The 19,246-nt window shown below is 43.2% G+C and overlaps 1 protein-coding gene across 6 annotated transcripts in view; it reads left to right on the top strand.

The window, feature by feature from the left end:
• The first annotated feature begins 1,940 nt into the window (after positions 1–1,940).
• LOC121547377 (calcium/calmodulin-dependent protein kinase type II subunit gamma) overlaps positions 1,941–19,246 on the top strand; it is a 43,844-nt gene continuing 26,538 nt past the window's right edge. For 5 of the 6 annotated variants that reach the window (XM_041858632.2, XM_041858633.2, XM_041858629.2 and 2 more), the window contains exons 1-6: positions 1,942–2,136; positions 4,307–4,401; positions 8,000–8,059; positions 13,959–14,013; positions 14,148–14,213; positions 14,993–15,065. In XM_041858632.2, the coding sequence (XP_041714566.1) occupies positions 2,069–2,136; positions 4,307–4,401; positions 8,000–8,059; positions 13,959–14,013; positions 14,148–14,213; positions 14,993–15,065 (417 nt within the window). In that variant the 5' untranslated portion in view covers positions 1,942–2,068. Of the gene's footprint in view, positions 2,137–4,306; positions 4,402–7,999; positions 8,060–13,958; positions 14,014–14,147; positions 14,214–14,992; positions 15,066–19,246 lie in introns of all 6 variants that reach the window. The other variant, XM_041858628.2, reaches the window with a different exon arrangement.

The following is a 19,246-nucleotide window of genomic DNA, read 5'->3' as shown; positions in this document are numbered from 1 at the left end:
ACAGGCTATAGGCTACATGTGCACCACCAAGTCAGAACAGTAGGCTAAGTTATGAGGGGAAAAGGGGCCAAATTATTAGGGTGATGCACATGTGCTACTAACAGCTTACTACACAATATACATGTAGTATTACTTTCTTAGCTACAGTATACATATCTCCCTGGCATATTATGTAATTTATGCAGCAGCATACAATAAATTTTTTGACTCACCTTGTTGTGCTGTGCTCACTTGACCAGGAAGGTGGCACGACTGTCCTTCGTGGGCAAATTTTGTCATCAAACATTGTCATCAAAGTCAGGCATTCTCTGGATTTATGGTGCTTTCAAGTCGAATCATGACGTCAGTGATCTTCAGGTCGGAGCGCTAGAAAGAGGCCCGAGTTCCCGACTTGGAATTCCGAGTTGGATGACAGTTCAAAACGTATTGTTCTAGTCGGAGCTCGTTTTTATGCGAGTTCCCAATTGTCTTGAACTCACTGAAGTCTGAGATTTCCCAGTTCCGAGTTTCCAGTTATTTTGAACACGGCAGAAGTCATGCTGGATTGACAGCATGGCCAATGTTGAATGTTAATCCTTTTAAGCTTGGAAAATAGACCCTTAAACACAGACTTGGACCATTACATTACATTACATTTACATCATTTAGCAGACCACACACCCACTCCACTGAATAGCAGGCGAGTGATTGCTTTGCAATGCTTGCAGTTTGCCACTGATTCCTTCCAAACCACTCATTGTTGAATTTGCGATTTCCACTGTATAGGGGACATATTGGAGTGGCATTAAGTCTCAAACCTTTACTGGTCGAGTATTTGCCATGTCCTTTGTTCTGGTTTGCCCTGTAGTCACTGCCAGTTTGGAAGCCTTTGTTAAGGTGCAAGTGATATAACAGACCAAAATGTGGTATTTTATTCATATCACTTGCACTTCTAGAGGCCTTAACAAAGGCTTCCAAACGGGCATTCATGCTGTAATATGTAAACACATTACCTAGCAGACAACCTGCTTGCACCAATCCCATGCAATTATGGTAAGATATTGTAAAATACAAACCATCTCCCTTCAATGAATTTCATTCATCCACCCATTCATTTGTTACAATTACTGTAAAAATGTTACAGTAATGCACTGTACTGTTTTATGGTAACTTGCAGGCAGCCAGTTGCCTGTAGGTTACTGTAAAAACAACAGTAAAAAATATTACAGTGGTAGTATTAGATACCATAAAATACAGTACAGTAACATACTGTACCTATTTTGCAGTAATTTACAGGCAACTGGCTGCCTATAAGTTACCGTAAAAACAACAGGAAAGGATTTACAGTGCATGTAATTATTTAATGGGTAGACCAGCTGGATTTGGGAAAAATATTTGGTAAAGACAAGTTTATGGTGTTCTTTTTACGTTTGATAATCCAGGATTCTCAATTTACGAACAGCATGTGATGAATTTGTTTATAATTCTTGCTATATATTACATCTATAAAATGAAATTCTAAGAAAAAACTATCATTCAATATTTTGAAAGGTTTGAATTAAATAATGACTTTGCCACATTGAATAATATATATGCTCACTAAGAATAAGAAATTAATTACATCTGTTGATACTCTTAAACTTTTGAAATGTTGGCTATTTGAATGTAAAACTTTGTTTTTAGGTTTATCGGTTTGTGATGTTTAGTGTATTATTTTTAAAAGGATGTATAGCTTTTTGTAACATTTGAATGTGTCCTTCATATTTTGTACTGAGTGTACTAAATATTAAGACCACCTTCCTTAGAGTTGCACCCAACTCAATGCAGGAGAGGAAGGGTTTTTAAGTCTTCCAACGTTTTCACGTTAGAGCTCGCGAACCGCTGATTCACCGAATTACTACCCCGCTCTGATTTACATGACTCTGCTCAAAAACCCTGCTCACATCTCGCGTGGCTGCCAACCCTTCCTTCTCGCTCTCTTTCTTCCAGCCTGTCAGTGCCGTAGCTAATATAGGAGGGTGACAGTCCTCCCCTAGACCCAGCTTGCCGTACCTGACCGAGGCTTGGAGCCCCTTTCCCCCGCTCAACCATGGCTACTACTATCGTTACATCCACACGCTTTACAGATGAATACCAACTCTACGAGGAGCTCGGGAAGTAAGCAACTGTCGTCGTTCGCTAACGTTAGCTAGCTAATGCACAGTGCCTTGCTGTCTTGTCTTTCCTTCTCCCCACCCCCGTATGCTAACGTTAGCTACTCGCTCCTTCTTTAGCCAGCTAGCTAGCTGTAATAGCCTGATCCTATTGTCTTTTTCTGGTTGTTGACAGAAGGCAGCTAGCTTGCGTGTCGTAGGTTAGGGCCAGAGTTTACAACGTATTTATTGAAGGCACTTTGTATGTGTATATGCGATAGCACAGCTAGCTAGCAAGCTAACAATGTCTACTAACGTTACTGGTATTGTGTCAACGCCTTGTCTTTCGGTCTGCTGTAAATTGCCAGGCAGGAAGCGTTTGAGCGAAAACGCTGGCACCGCACGTTGGCAGCCTGCTTAACTGTGCTGAATGTTAGCATGTATGTTAAGTAGCTGTCTGTGTTTGTACAAGATTATGCAATTTCTCTAAACTGCGGTTTAGCTAGCTGTATATAAGTCTGCCGATAGCTATAGCCCACACCGCATCCTCCCAAAGCGAAATTGTTTGCACATTATCTAAAACCCCGCATGCCTTTGCTTCATACAGCAGCCGGTCATATAAATGCCATAAGTAGCATTATAAACCTCCTAGCACACGCTATGTCGCTGTGGATTAAACGTGCAGGGGTGAGCGTTATGCGGTTTCTCGGAATCTCGATGTTTTGTTATGTTTTCTGAGAGAGAACCGGGACATTGTATTATTATGACGGGTATTGTCGGTGGCTCGATCCTCTCGACGGTTGTCTTGTATTCCTTTTTCTTTAGCCCCAGACCCTGGGGATAGTCGCAGTGTCTGGGCTTTTCCCTCTGGCATTCTATTGGTCCATGATTGGTTTATCAGTGCACACACCTGGGCCGCGTTCAGTAGTTCACAACGTTGTGGAACGTTCAGATAGTAATTTATTATGTAGAACAGTTGCTTCTCTGACATGTATGCTACTCATATCATTATCAACAACAACATAAACAGTCTAGTCATATAGGATGAACAACCAGAGTGGGGCTTGAACCAGTAACCCAGCAGTTATGGGGCAAAGCACACTATCCCCTGTGCCATAAAGGCCCAGACCTCTTGGTACATAATATTATAATATACATATAAACATATGCCAATTAGCAGATTAGATCTAAAGCTCTTACAGTACTGCGTGCATACATTTTCTTATCGGTGGCCCAAGTGGGAATCAAACCCACATTTCTGGTGTTGTGGTCATCATGCTATACCAACTGAGCTACCCAGATATAGTAGCACTAACACAGGTAGGTGACGTTAGGCTACAGAGTGGCTGGTTCCAGTGAGAGCTGGGAGAGTAGTTTAACCTGCTTCTGTTTGTCCTCTAGTTTAGGTGTGGCCAACCCCCCCTCTACTAGCTTGGGTCTGCAGGGTTTAACCTGGTTCCAGCTCTGCTCTAACACACCTGTTATATCTAACTAGCTTGTAGCCTAATCAAGACTGAGCTGCTGTGTGATAGAGCAGGGTTGGTGCAAAAGCATGCTCAACCAGTAGCACTCTAGGAGAGAGTTGGCCATCCTTGCACTGTTGTACATACACTAGTACCGGTGTATAGACTTCTACACTACAGCCAATCTGATCCTGGTCTGCAGTACTGGTTTTCTCTACTAGGCCTACCTAGTAGTTAATTGATTTATTGACCAATCTAATGCCATTAATTGAACAAAGTCTGCTTGCTCACCAGGAACGCGTTCAGTAAGGAACAAAGTAGCAAAAACGTTTTGCAACGGGAAAACGAAAATGTATGTTCGTATTGGACAAGATCCGATAGAGAGCCTACCTTTTAGGTTCAATCTATTTTGAAAAATGTTCTTCTTACTTGTGCCGACTGAACATGACCGTGTCGTAGATCTGGATCAGTACCTGATTAGAGGGGAAGGAAGAACCAGCAATGCTGTAGACCTGTATTTGAGAAAGAGAGCTCTGCAATCTGGGTGTCCTTAGTTGCAGTAGACTGTCAATGTTTCATTTTTATGGCTCCATGCTGTGTATCAGTGTTGATGGCCAACCCTTGTGTGTGTGTGTGTGCGCTGTGTGTATTTGTTTTATGTTTGCCTGCGTGTTAGTATACTAAATGTCAAACCCCCAACCCAGAACTGATCATTGCTTACCTTCTTTTCAGGGGAGCATTTTCAGTGGTGCGCAGATGTGTGAAGAAGTCATCAGGTCAGGAGTTCGCCGCCAAAATTATCAACACCAAGAAACTCTCAGCCAGAGGTAAAACACACACACACAAAAACAGAGCGCGAGAGAGACAGCGGTCAGTGGTAGATTTCTTTGGTGGGGCGGTGTTCATCCCTGTGAGCTGTCAGTGATCTGCTATATAAATCGGTGTTTGTCAGAGGTGCAGCTGATGGGATGTCTTGAGAGTTGACTATGAGGAGCCAATGTGTCATGTTTGTGTGTAATCTCTTGTGACAAATGTTATCATACATTTGAACATTGGTAAAATATTCTGGTGAAGAATTATGATTTGATGCATACTCAAGATTTGGTTCTGGGTTCTGAGATTGTGTGTGTCGAGGGGGTGGTAGGTTATGTGGTAATTATGTTTACCAAGGAGGCCGAGCTCCACTGTGGGATGTTGTAGGCATTCAGGGCCACGACTCTTCTCAGCACACAGACCTTTCTCTCACACGCACATACACACACACACTGTGTGTGTGTCTGGGGACTGTGTGCTGCCTCTCAGCTCAGAGCTGCCCTCCTCTGCAGTCAACACGCATTCTCTCGCTCGCCTGCTCTTTTTTCCTGTTCCTTCACTTTGAGCAGTCTTGGCTCTTTGCTTTATACCCGTTTCCTCGATACCCCTCCTGCTCTCTCTCTCTCACTTCCTCCCACCCGTCAGTAGCTAGGAGATTGGTCAGTATCGAGGCTAATCCAGTTAGACTAAATATATCTCATCAGGGGCTAAGACCCCATGGATCACACACACTTGCACCTCTCTGTTAGCCCCTTTGTTCCCTGCGTGTGTGCCTGTGTGTTATGTTAATAGTATCACATTAGGGAAGGTATTTGGTATTCTGAAAAAATCTAATTTCAGCAATAACTATAGGCTTTTCATGGTAGCAGTCAAATGCTAAGCTTTGGACAGTACAGCATTAAAATGTGTGTGTGGGCCAGGATGGGAGGGACTCAGACAGTCTTGCATTGATCTCTGTGTCTAGAGACAGAGAGGAAAGGGGGAGAGAGAGACGGGGAAAGGGAGGAGGAATAGAGTGAGAGGGAGAAGATTTGGAGATAGGAGCAATAGAGGAATTGGGTTGTTTAGCAACAGAACCGATGCGTGCGCAACCCTTGGGGCAAAACAGACGGAGTAGGCTTAGAATCAAAGGATTGTTGACAACGTCAACTATATTTCCTTTGAATTAATATTGAAAACATGAATACATTTGCACAATGAGCACTTGTCTCTCAAATACATCATTACAGTTCTTGGTTAGCTAGCTAGTGAATTTTAGACATGTTAGCATAGACGTGGCATGAGTCAAAACAAGACATGGTATCAATAAGAAGATACAACGAGCTACCTAAGATTCACCACGTCAGCTTCTTGTCATTGTTGCTAGCTGTCTGACCGTCCAGAATCATAACACACGGCCTAGTGCCTCTGCGTTGCGCACATATTGTTTTTGTGACGTTGTCAGGCAATCCGTCTATACATAGTGTGTACACACCGGTGCATGTGGTAGCAGTTTGTCTAGTAGGATTTAAGGATTTAAGTGTTGTTTTTAGCACCATTGGGCCTGTTTGACCTAGCGCACTGCCCCATGGGTAATAAGTCTCTGAAAGCTCCGCTAAACACCGTCATAATCTGAGGCGGGCTAGTGGTGTGTGTGTCGTACCTCTCCTTCTCTCCCTGATGTAACATGGCTATAGGCCCGCCCCCCGGTGGAGCAGATGGCCAATTTGAGAACAGCAGGAAGTGCCAGTAATGAGTTACCCTGCAGCACTCTCTGCCCCATCTACTACCACTACACACACATACCACACACACACACATGCATTGTACACACGTGCACGCCCATACACACAGGCATGCACACGTCAACAAATAATCGAATGAATCAGCAAAAGCTGTAGTAAACCATGCCATGCTGAACACACACCACACATGCAATGGGAAGTTGTGATCCTTTTTCTAGGGCTGGGCGGTAAACTGTAAAAAACTATATACCGGTATTCATTCACAGACCAGTTTAGATTTTTACTTTACCTTCTATAATAGTTTTTTTTATGTTTCATATATTACATTAAATAATTCACTAATGACTCGAAAAGAGGATTGAAAAGATTGTCGCCAGTAAAAAACTGCTGAGAACTGCTAGCTAACACACAAGTTAACAACTTCTGGAGGGCAAGCTTGCCAAATGGACCCCAGGAAATCGGGCGACTACCCCTAGTAGAAAGTAAGAACTGCAATTGAAGCCGAAAATGCAGTTTTTTTTACGAAGTAGAGTCATATTAAGAAAAGAAACCTGACAGTGTGTAAATGTTAACATATTAGTGCAGCAAATTAAGACATTTATTGAAATGCTTGAAGTGAATGCTGGAATTGAACAAATAGCTATGCAAATGTAAACCATTGGTTCAGTACCAGAGTTTGAGTCTACAAAATAGGATTTTGATTCCTATGCAATGTTCTACAAATAGGAGTACTTCACTGTCAGTTTTGTCCTATTATTTTTGTTTGAAGTTTGGTTGAACAGTATAACATAATCAGAATTGAGAAAGTCCATTAAACCACATATAATTAATTTGTTGCCATGCACTACCTATAAAGCATATTTATTATTCAGTTATTATTCAGAAACACCAAATATTGTCAAAAATGAGAAAAATACAGTGATATATTTTGCCCATATGGCCCAGCCCTACCTCTTTTTGCAAATGGAAAGTTCATATAATTCTCTCTCGCTCTCTCTCTGCACCGGTAGTGAAATGAGACAGGTTTCTGTACTTTTTCCCTTTGCAGAAGGGGGAGAGAGAATCTATAGCCTACATGGGGAGGAGAAAAGGGGGAGGGAGAGGAGTAGTGGGAAAGATGGAAGGGGAGAGAGGCAAGCAGGAATGGAAGGAGGCAGAGAAGTGATGGGGAGGTGGAAGGCTAGAGGAATAGTATGGCTGGGGGGGAAGAGGGAGGGATAGAAAGGTGGGAGAAATGTGTGTTCGGATGTAAGGCTGGTTATCAGCATTATAGGAGTGCCGCATTTGTTTGGCTGAAATGATAACGTGAAGAGAAAGAAGGATATGTGTGTATTGCAGTGTGTGTCTGTGAGTGGGTCTAATGCGTGTTTGTTTGTTAGCCAGGGTTTCAGATGATGAAATTGCCAGTTCTTGCGTTTTTAAGATATTCAGTGTTGCGATATCAAATACTCTGATTGAATTCATGCATATAATTGCTGTGTGTCTGTATGAATGCTCCCTCTGTTTTGGAGCCCTGTAGCAGTTGATATTTCATTAGAATAATAAGTGAACACAGTCACACTGTCTGACTCACTCCCTATGCCGTCGCTAGGGTTACCCCAAATTACCTCTGACCTCTCACAACTGTCTGTTGCTAACAGTGACGACGAGAGGCGGGGGTGTGTGTGTGTGTGTGTTCCAATTTCATCATGTTCCCCTGCTAGGCAAAGTGCTGGCACAGCAATGTTCCACAGCTGGGGCTGCGAGGAACCTCCACACACCATACACATTCTACACACCGCACGTACACCTTGTACAATCTTATTTAACTGTGTCTCGCCCTCTATATATTAACCTTGTTATAAATCTTTTATTTTTAAGTGAAATAAGCTTTTCTTCTTCTCCTCAGATCACCAGAAGCTGGATCGAGAGGCTCGCATCTGCCGTCTGCTCAAACACTCCAACATAGGTTTGTTGTCTCTGTCTTTCTATCTCTCTATCTCTACACTCTTAGAAAGGTGCTAAAAGTAGAACCATATAGGATTCTTCGGCTTGTTCCCCATAGGATAACCCTTTTTGGTGCTTGGTAGAACCCTTTGCAGAGTGTTCTACCCCTCTATGAAGGGTTCTACAGAGGGTTTTCTTTCTTTTTACTATTTTCTACATTGTATATAAAATATATTTTGATTTGTTCAACACTTTTTTGAATACTACATGATTCCATATGTGTTATTTCATAGTTTTGATGTCTTCACTATTATTCTACAATAAAGAAAATAGTAAAAATAAAGAGAACCCCTTGAATGAGTAGGCGTGTCCAAACTTTTGACTGGTACTGTATTATAAGGCCTTTCTTTGAGGGCCTAGTTATACCCTAACACAGTGGTCTGAAGCTCCTGGTTTATAGGCCACATCAGGCCTGCAAGTCACGTCATGCTGGCTTGCAAAGTGATGTGTAATTCCAATTGGACTCCAGCCAAAGTAAGGATATCCAACAATTTGAACTTTTAAACGTAGAGTCAGCGATATGATGTAGATCCACAAAGTAAACAGCATAGTGGGTCAATTTCAGCAACAACTAAGAGCGTTGGAGCGCTATGCTAAACTTCTCCGCTTGCTCAGATACTGTGTTTGACTGTGTGAGAGCGAAGTCTTGCATCTCGCTCATCGCAATAACATAATTTCGCTGACTACCTTAATCACCTGCAATCTGCATTGGAATGACTGCCAAAGAGGGAAGATTGATTATTGAGACTACCTAAATCATCTAAACTGGAACAACAGTCTCAGTAACAGCTTTAATAAATCCAACTACTAACAGATTGGATTAGAAAAATCTATGTTATTCATCTTTGTAACGCATAAGATTAAACAACCAATCAATGTACATGCAAAAAAACGGATATTGAAACAAACGTTTCTGAAAATCAACCTGCAATAGAGCATGCTGGGAAATATGATAATGATGCGTGTGGTTTTGAGTGTTTTCCTCAATTCAGAGTAGGGATGTTAATCGGTTAGCCGCCGAAAATACATTTGACCAGTCATGCTTATCAGTCTATAGGTTCATTTGCATAATTTTGTGGAATTAAATTGCCGCGTTTGTATTTTTGTTAGTCAACATGCATCTTATTTATCACACGAGCACAGCATACAGAGCCTAGTTTGAGGAGCGGAATAGCCTATCACCTGTCAGACAGCGCGAGAGTAGCTTCTCAAAAGCCTGTAGGCTACTGGAGTGAAACCTGCTTTTGTAAACCCAGTCATGGCGCAACATTGCAATCGTGTGTTAACTTTGGTGGCCACGATTTTAAAAGGAGCTATTTTTATTTCTCAATCTCAACTCGTAATTAAGGTGCCATTTGGGTGCATAGACTATAACCTGCCTACTGTTGACTATCAGCGTGTCACCCACCACTTTGCAATGTGAGCTTGAGGCAGTATAATTGTTTGAAACCTCAATGTTTTTGGTTAATTTATTTCAAATAATAAGGCATGTCTTACCTTGCTTCAGAGTAGCCTTGCAAAAATCCATCCATAGAAACGTGCAGGCAATTATTTTATAAAGACTTCCTCATGCCATTAACCAGCATTTCTCTCCTGTTCTATTGGTTTTCATAACTTTTTGTCGTTGTCCAGAAGCCAAAGGCACAATCCTAGTTATATTAGCAACCATCATAGTTGTTGCTATTAGATTCCCAGTTTTTCTACGTTTCTAACAGAGATTTAAATCTCTGTCACAACTGCTCGCATTAGAACTGTTTTTTCCTCTAATTGCATTTTGGTAAATGTTTGAAAATGCAGTTTTATTAGCTGCTTCATTACAGGAGTTGCATGTTCAATAATAGGCTATAGCCTTTTGACTAAGATTGTTGCATGTTTATTAAGCACTTCATGAAAAATGTCCGGTACTTGCATGCATGCATAGTATCAGAGAGGAAGAGGCAAAGCGAGAGGTTTCATTCTCGCCTAAATCTGTCCAAAATAAGCCCAATGCGTTTTCTATGGGCTTATTTTGGGCCTAAGCTTGTCGCCTGCCTTGCCGCCTTGTGACGACTCCCATTGTTAGTGCTGAAACATAAGCATCTCGTCATTATATACAGATCTCTGATAGTATTTTCTGTTGGTCATGTCATTATACTGTTTGGAGAAATTAAAAATGGTTGACCGGTTAATGAGGGTCAGTTAGTCGGCAGTAAAATGTTACGAAATTTGCATCCCTAATTTAGTAAACATTTGTCACACTGAACTCTGGTTATTTACACCAACACTGGGGTTCTTTAACACCACGGAGTCACCTGGGCGTTAATTTTTCTCCTGAATCAACACTAGAAACCGTTGGTAACACTGGCCAATTTACTGTGTACCATACAATACAATACACTGGGTCACTCAGACTCCCTTCTATTCTCGTACTCTACGCTCAATAAAATCACAGAAAATACTAATTTGAAAAACAGACATGGCAAATATATAAACTATGCCATTACTGTCAATGTAAATTGATTAACAGAATACCAGATATATGCCCATAATATAGATCCAGTTTAAAACATTCTCACACCTATTGTTTTAAACTTATCAGATTACTGAAACTCCTGATATTAAAGTTTAAACAGTGAGGTAAACACTAATGCTTAGGCACTATAAAAAATTATATATACAATAAAAAAAAAAAACATTCAGATTCAGAAGTTTTCTATGTAGAATCCTTCTTGCCTTTACAAGAATCATCAAATAACCGTTTCTTTCAAAAACTGTCCTTAGGATGAAAAAGGGTCTAGGTACACACTAAAAACAAATGGTTATATATAGTGCAAAATAAGGGTTCTTTGGATTGTGACCATAGCGGAACCCTTTTTGGTGCTTTATGGAACCTTTTTTTTGAAGGTTCTATAAAGAACATGCTCATAATGTTCTAAATTGAACCTGTATGGTGCTATAAAGAACCATTAAATAAGGTTCTATATGGCATCAAAAAAGGGTTCTGCTATGGTTATAACCCTTAGTCAAACGACCTCAATTGACACAAGGCCATACTTGAGTCTTTCACAAGACACCATCACATAGTCATATACAGTGCATAGGGAAAGTATTCAGACCCCTTCACTTTTTCCACATTTTGTTATGTTACAGCCTTATTCTAAAATGGATACAATTATTATTTTATTCCTCATCAATCTACACACAATACCCCATAATGACAGAGCGAAAACAGAAATACCTTATTTACATAAGTATTCAGACCCTTTGCTATGAGACTCGAAATTGAGCTCACGTGCATCCTGTTTCCATTGATCATCCTTGATGTTTCTACAACTTGGAGTCCACCTGTGGTAAATTCAATTGATTAGACATGACTTGGAAAGGCTCACACCTGTCTATAAAAGGTCCCACAGTTGACAGTGCATGTCAGAGCAAAAACCAAGCCATGAGGTCGAAGGAATTGTCCGTAGAGCTCCGAGCCAGGATTGTGTCGAGGCACAGATCTGGGGAAGGGTACCCAAAAATATCTGCAGCATTGAAGGTCCCCAAGAACACAGTGGCCTCCATCATTCTTAAATGGAAGAAGTTTGGGAACCACCAAGACTCTTCCTAGAGCTGGCTGCCCGGCCAAACTGAGCAATCGGGGGAGAAGGGCGTTGCTCAGGCAGGTGACCAAGAACCTGATGGTCACTCTGTCAGAGCTCTAGAGTTCCTCTGTGGAGATGGAAGAACCTTCCAGAAGGACAACAATCTCTGCAGCACTCTACCAATCAGGCCTTTATGGTAGAGTGGCCAGACGGAAGCCACTCCTCAGTAAAAGGCACGACAGCCCGCTTGGAGTTTGCCAAAGGGCACCTAAAGGACTCTCAGACCATGAGAAACAAGATTCTCTAGTCTAATGAAACCAAGATTGAACTATCTGGCCTGAAGGCCAAGCGTCACGTCTGGAGGAAACCAGGCATCGCTCATCACCTGGCCAATACCATCCCTACGGTGAAGCATGGTGGTGGCAGCATCATGCTGTGGCGGATGTTTTTCAGTGGCAGGGACTGGGAGACTATCCAGGATTGAGGGAAATATGAAGGGAGCAAAGTACAGAGAGATCCTTGATGAAAACCTGCTCCAGAGCGCTCAGGACCTCAGACTGGGGCGACGGTTCACCTTCCAACAGGACAACGACCCTAAACACACAGCTTCGGGACAAGTCTCTGAATGTTCTTGAGTGGCCCAGCCAGAGCCCGGACTTGGACCCGATCGAACATCTCTGGAGAGACCTGAAAATAGCTGTGCAGCGACGCTCCCCATCCAACCTGACAGAGCTTGAGAGGATCTGCAGAGAAGAATGGGAGAAACTCCCCAAATACAGCTGTGCCAAGCTTGTAGTGTCATACCCAAGAAGACTCGAGGCTGTAATCACTGCCAAAGGTGCTTCAACAAAGTACTGAGTAAAGGGTCTGAATACTTAGGTAAATGTGATATTTCAGTTTTGTAATTTTTAATACATTTGTGTGTAGATTGTTGAGGGGAAAAAAACAAACCATTTTAATCAATTTTAGAATAAGGCTGTAACATAACAAAATGTGGAAAAAGTGAAGGGGTCTGAATACTTTCCGATAGCACTGTATGTAATAGCATAACACAACAGATTAGTTAAACTGGAATGAGACTCACTCACGGTTGCACAAAAGAGCTGTGCACAAACCACGTCCCAAAATATTATACATTTGAATTATCACTAAAAGAGGATTGAACCCTTTTTTCAACTGCAAATAACCATTGAAGGGCTCAAACGGTTCTTTGGGTCAAAATGGTTCCACCTAGAACCATCACCCTTCCCAAAGAAACGTCATTTTTTGTGTGTTGAACCCTTTTCCTAATGCAGAAAACACATCGCACCGATTTGACGGTCTGCCGTTCATTCGCTTGCTGACGATGCGGTGTGTTTTAGGGACCACCCGCCGGTGGGCGACTGACAGCCGTAATTTTCACCCCTGAGTCCCCCTTTTGCCGGGACTCTCAATTTTTAACATGTATGAACACAGAAGTTAATCAGGCAGCTGACCAAATTACACAATATTTTACTTCTGGGTTAACATAGATTAGTAGAACCCTATCCCTCTGCAAATAACCCTTTTTTCAAACTATATCTGTCTGTCATTGTGTGTATGTCTCTTTGTCTGGAAGTCTGTGTCTCTGTATTTGTGTGTCTACTGATTTATTCAAATTGAGAATTAGGAAAAGTCAACTATTTCAGGACAATTATTTTCCTGTTAATCGGTTGTTAAAAAAAGAAATGACCAGGAGGACAGAACAAAGGAGGGAGGTAGAGGAAGAGAAAAGATGAGAGGTGAGGGGGATGAGGCCATACCAATGAGTCAATGACAACATTGTGCTGTCTCCATTTGCATCCCTCTATCATCTCTCCCTTCTTTCGGCCTCTTTTTTTCAGTGTCCCAAATTGCTCTGCCCCTCAGGTAATGGTCTCCCTCTTCTCATGCTCTCCCTCTTCTTTCTCTCCTTTTTATATTCCTCTTTATACTCCTCCTTCTCTCATTTTCTCTCTCTCCCTCTCCTCTCATTTGGCCCGTGCTTCATATAAACTTTTGACAAAGAAAGCGGGACAGATAGAGGGGGAGAACGAACGAGAGACTGATGGAGAAGAAGAGAGGGATTGAGATATGATATAATATTGCTGCAGGGCCGACCTGCTGCTTATTGCACAGCAAATGTACCTTTTACATCACCTTTAACCTCCAACCCTAGAACCCTTAAACGAACCATACAGTAGGTCCAATTTAGAATCACAAACTGAGCCCTGGCCACTAGCCTGTAATATTCCCTTTCTCTCCCTCTTCTCCACCCTCTTTTCTTTCTTTCTCTAGTGAGACTACATGACAGTATCTCGGAGGAAGGCTTTCACTACCTTGTCTTTGACCTGTGAGTATAACACACGCACACATTTCAGGCTTGTGCATTCACATCCACGAATGAGCTTTATTATGTATGATAACAATCTTGTTCTCTGTCTGTCTCTGTCGGTCTCTCTCTCCGTCTGTCCTTCTCTCTCCCAGGGTGACGGGAGGAGAGTTGTTTGAAGACATTGTTGCTAGGGAGTACTACAGCGAGGCTGATGCCAGGTGGGCAATCCCTATTTACTGTTACCATAGTTACTGTGCCGCACAGCGCGGGTCAAAACCGTGGGAGAGTGGCGTGATTTCACGTGGCGCGCACACACACACACAGTGATTATGGGTTTCCTTGTATTCATGTCTGCTGCATTGTCATGTCCTGTTATCCCTCTCTCCTCCCTCTTCCTAACCCTTTCTCTTCTCCCCCTCTCTCATCTCTCCCTCTATCTGTTTCCTTCCTATCTCTCTGCTCCCTCTTTCTCTCACTTCTCTCTCCTCACTCAATCTTGCTGTTAGGTGATACTCTGTGTTGCATTAGAAGTGTTCATGTCCTAATTGGATTAGTGCTGACCAGGGCTTTAGTCACACACACACACACACACACTACAAGCCACACGGGGTCAGCCACACCCCTTTCCCAAGACTGATTTTGACCTTTCACCTCTGAGCCTCACAACCAGCAGACAACGTCTTAACAACAGTATCTTTACTAGCTGGCTTATCCACGTGGGGTACTTGGGAAGTCTCAAAAGAACATAGACCTAATTGGTCAAATTATTATGAGGGGGTACTTCAGGGGTTCTCCTGGCATAGCAGAATGTGATAAGAGTACAGTAACAAAAATAAAGTTAAAAGCCACTATTGTAGTAAATTTAACTACTTTGAGTCTCTTTCTTTGTCAGACCTGTTGAGCTTTCATTACAAACCATACATGTGTTTAGTGATGAAAGGATGACTGATATCTCCTTTTTTCACGCTCAACCCCATTTTCTCCCTTTCCTCTCCAGTCAGTGTATCAACCAGATCTTGGAGAGTGTCCAACATATCCACCAGCATGACATCGTCCACAGGGACCTGAAGGTGTGTGTGTTTCTGTGGTGAGCGTGTGTGTAGCCGCCTGTTGCTATAACTACCACACACACCTCTGCTCGTGGCCATGGCAACGCACTGCTCTCCATCTCTCCCCCTTTATCCCTCCCACTCCCTCTCTTTACTCGCTCCCCTCCCTCTCTCCTCCCTCTCATACAAGCACACTCTGTTTACCTCTCTAGCCCTCATCTTTTCTCACTGCCTCACTCCTCCTTTTTCACTCTCACTCTCTCCCTCTGCACTAGGGGTGTAAACGGTTCAAACAAAATTGGGAAATTGTCATAACTACCACTAACAGGTCCCAATCATCATCATAAAGGGGAAATACATGTTTTACAAATACCTAACGCAACAATGCTGTAACGTTATTTTTTAGCTACTTAATTAACTGGAGCTGTAATGCATGAGGGAGAGAAGCAGCTCAAGCAGGGAGCGGGGCAGGGGCAGTGTGTATCTGAGTGACAAGGGGAGCAGGGAGAGATGGCAACCAAGTCGACTCGCACTGGTAGACTAACTTATTGCTAGTTATTTATCACCTTATCTGTTTAAATAGTACCTGTCTTGACTCCATCAAACCGAGAGAAACTAGCTAACGTTAGCTAGGCTAATTGAGACTGTATAACTGTACGCTTTCTCACCCTACCTAATAACAACAACTCCATTCAGATTATTAAGTAGCAGCCTACCTGTTGGCTCTTGGTGGTGTAGCCCGTCCTTCTCAATAACTTTTAGTTCAGTCATTTTAATTCCATTTTCCATTGATGAGCCTAGATATCTCCTAATAACTAGCCACACGGAGGCTCTAGCTCTGACTGTAGCCTAGTGCTGGGTTAATGACTTGTGATTGGATGACAACAACAAGTGCCACTCATGAAAAGCAAGAGAAGCAGCATAAATTATCAAATGTTCTCTCTCTCCGCGGGAAGAGTGATATAGACCATCTGCATTGTGAATTAATATGTAATTTTATGCATTTTTGTTATGTTTTAACGGAAAACCGTGCGGGGAGAGTGCAACCATGTGGTCTACTCTCCCCAAGGACTCTTAGACGCTGACCGTACGCACACACACACAGACCTTACGCCAATGTAAAGGATTCCGAGACAAGGTAAGGAGAGATGAACCCTGGGGTTACCATAACAACCCCCATGACATCACATCAACCTGGCTACTCACAGCTGATTGGCTGTGATAAAAGTGTCTTCCACCGAAACACCATGATGGCACATCACTGAATATCACTTGAGAGGGAGAGAGGTTTAAGAAAATATTTACTAAATAAACTGAAGTAAAAAAATATATAAATAAAGTAACACGAGGCAAATGTTCCAGGTGGCCATTTGATTAATTGTTCAGCAGTCTTATGGTTTGGGGGTAGAAGCTGTTAAGGAGCCTTTTGGACCTAGACTTGGCGCTCCGGTACCACTTGCTGTGTGGTAGCAGAGAGAACAGTCTATGACTTTGGTGACTGGAGTCAATTTTTTGGGCCTTCCTCTTACACCGCCTAGTATATACAGTGGGGAAAAAAAGTATTTAGTCAGCCACCAATTGTGCAAGTTCTCCCACTTAAAAAGATGAGAGAGGCCTGTCATTTTCATCATAGGTACACGTCAACTATGACAGACAAATGGAGGAAAAAAAATCCAGAAAATCACATTGTAGGATTTTTAATGAATTTATTTGCAAATTATGGTGGAAAATAAGTATTTGGTCACCTACAAACAAGCAAGATTTCTGGCTCTCACAGACCTGTAACTTCTTCTTTAAGAGGCTCCTCTGTCCTCCACTCGTTATCTGTATTAATGGCACCTGTTTGAACTTGTTATCAGTATAAAAGACACCTGTCCACAACCTTAGTCACACTCCAAACTCCACTATGGCCAAGACCAAAGAGCTGTCAAAGGACACCAGAAACAAAATTGTAGACCTGCACCAGGCTGGGAAGACTGAATCTGCAATAGGTACGCAGCTTGGTTTGAAGAAATCAACTGTGGGAGCAATTATTAGGAAATGGAAGACATACAAGACCACTGATAATCTCCCTCGATCTGGGGCTCCACGCAAGATCTCACCCTGTGGGGTCAAAATGATCACAAGAACGGTGAGCAAAAATCCCAGAACCACACGGGGGGACCTAGTGAATGACCTGCAGAGAGCTGGGACCAAAGTAACAAAGCCTACCATCAGTAACACGCTACGCCGCCAGGGACTCAAATCCTGCAGTGCCAGACGTGTCCCCCTGCTTAAGCCAGTACATGTCCAGGCCCGTCTGAAGTTTGCTAGAGTGCATTTGGATGATCCAGAAGAGGATTGGGAGAATGTCATATGGTCAGATGAAACCAAAATAGAACTTTTTGGTAAAAACTAAACTCGTCGTGTTTGGAGGACAAAGAATACTGAGTTGCATCCAAAGAACACCATACCTACTGTGAAGCATGGGGGTGGAAACATCATGCTTTGGGGCTGTTTTTCTGCAAAGGGACCAGGACGACTGATCCGTGTAAAGGAAAGAATGAATGGGGCCATGTATCGTGAGATTTTGAGTGAAAACCTCCTTCCATCAGCAAGGGCATTGAAGATGAAACGTGGCTGGGTCTTTAAGCATGACAATGATCCCAAACACACCGCCCGGGCAACGAAGGAGTGGCTTCGTAAGAAGCATTTCAAGGTCCTGGAGTGGCCTAGCCAGTCTCCAGATCTCAACCCCATAGAAAATCTTTGGAGGGAGTTGAAAGTCCGTGTTGCCCAGCGACAGCCCCAAAACATCACTGCTCTAGAGGAGATCTGCATGGAGGAATGGGCCAAAATACCAGCAAGTGTGTGAAAACCTTGTGAAGACTTACAGAAAACGTTTGACCTGTGTCATTGCCAACAAAGGGTATATAATAAAGTATTGAGAAACTTTTGTTATTGCCCAAATACTTATTTTCCACCATAATTTGCAAATAAATTCATAAAAAATCCTACAATGTGATTTTCTGGATTTTTTTTTTCTCATTTTGTCTGTCATAGTTGACGTGTACCTATGATGACAATTACAGGCCTCTCATCTTTTTAAGTGGGAGAACTTGCACAATTGGTGGCTGACTAAATACTTTTTTTCCCCACTGTAGGTCCTGGATGGCAGGAAGCTTGGCCCCAGTGATGTACTGGGCCGTACGCACTACCCTCTGTAGCGCCTTACGGTCGGATGCCGAGCAGTTGCCGTACCAGGCGGTGATGCAAGCGTTGAGGATGCTCTTGATGGTGCAGCTGTATAACTTTTTGAGGATCTGGGGACCCATGCCAAATCTTTTCAGTCTCCTGAGGGGGAAAAGGCGTTGTCGTGCCCTCTTAACAACTTTCTTGGTGTGTTTGGACCATGATAGTTTGATGTGGACACCAAGGAACTTAACTCTCGACCCGCTCCACTACAGCCCTGTCGATGTGAATGGGGGCGTGTTCGGCCTTCCTTTTCCTGTAGTCCACGATCATCTCCTTTGTCTTGCTCACGTTGAGGAAGAGGATGTTGTCCTGGCACCACACTGCCAGGTCTCTGACCTCCTCCCTATAGGCTGACGCATCGTTGTCAGTGATCAGGCCTACCACCGTTGTGTCGTCAGCAAACTTAATGATGGTGTTGGAGCCGTGCTTGGCCACGCAGTCATGGGTGAACAGGGAGTACAGGAGGGGACTTAGCATGCACCCCTGAGGGGCCCCCGTGTTGAGGATCAGCGTGGCAGATGTGTTGTTGCCTACCCTTACAACCTGCGGGCGACCCGTCAAGAAGTCCAGGATCCAGTTGCAGAGGGAGGTGTTTTGTCCCAGGATCCTTAGCTTAGTGATGAGCTTTGTGGGTATTATGATGTTGAACGCTGAGCTGAGTCTCCCGAGTGGCGCAGTGGTCTAAGGCACTGCATCGCAGTGCTAGCTGTGCCACTAGAGATCCTGGTTCGAATCCAGGCTCTGTCGTAGCCGGCCGCGACCGGGAGACCCATGGGGAGGCGCACAATTGGCCCAGCGTCTTCCAGGGTAGGGGAGGGAATGGCCGGCAGGGATGTAGCTCAGTTGGTAGAGCATGGCGTTTGCAACGCCAGGGTTGTGGGTTCGATTCACACGGGGGGCCAGTATGAAAAATATAAAAAATTATGTATGCACTCGCTTAACTGTAAGTCGCTCTGGATAAGAGCGTC

Source organism: Coregonus clupeaformis, chromosome 31 (assembly GCF_020615455.1).
Source record: "Coregonus clupeaformis isolate EN_2021a chromosome 31, ASM2061545v1, whole genome shotgun sequence".
Lineage (NCBI taxonomy): Eukaryota > Metazoa > Chordata > Actinopteri > Salmoniformes > Salmonidae > Coregonus > Coregonus clupeaformis.
The sequence above is the reverse complement of the archived record's forward strand: the minus strand, read 5'-3'. Positions and strand labels throughout refer to the sequence as shown.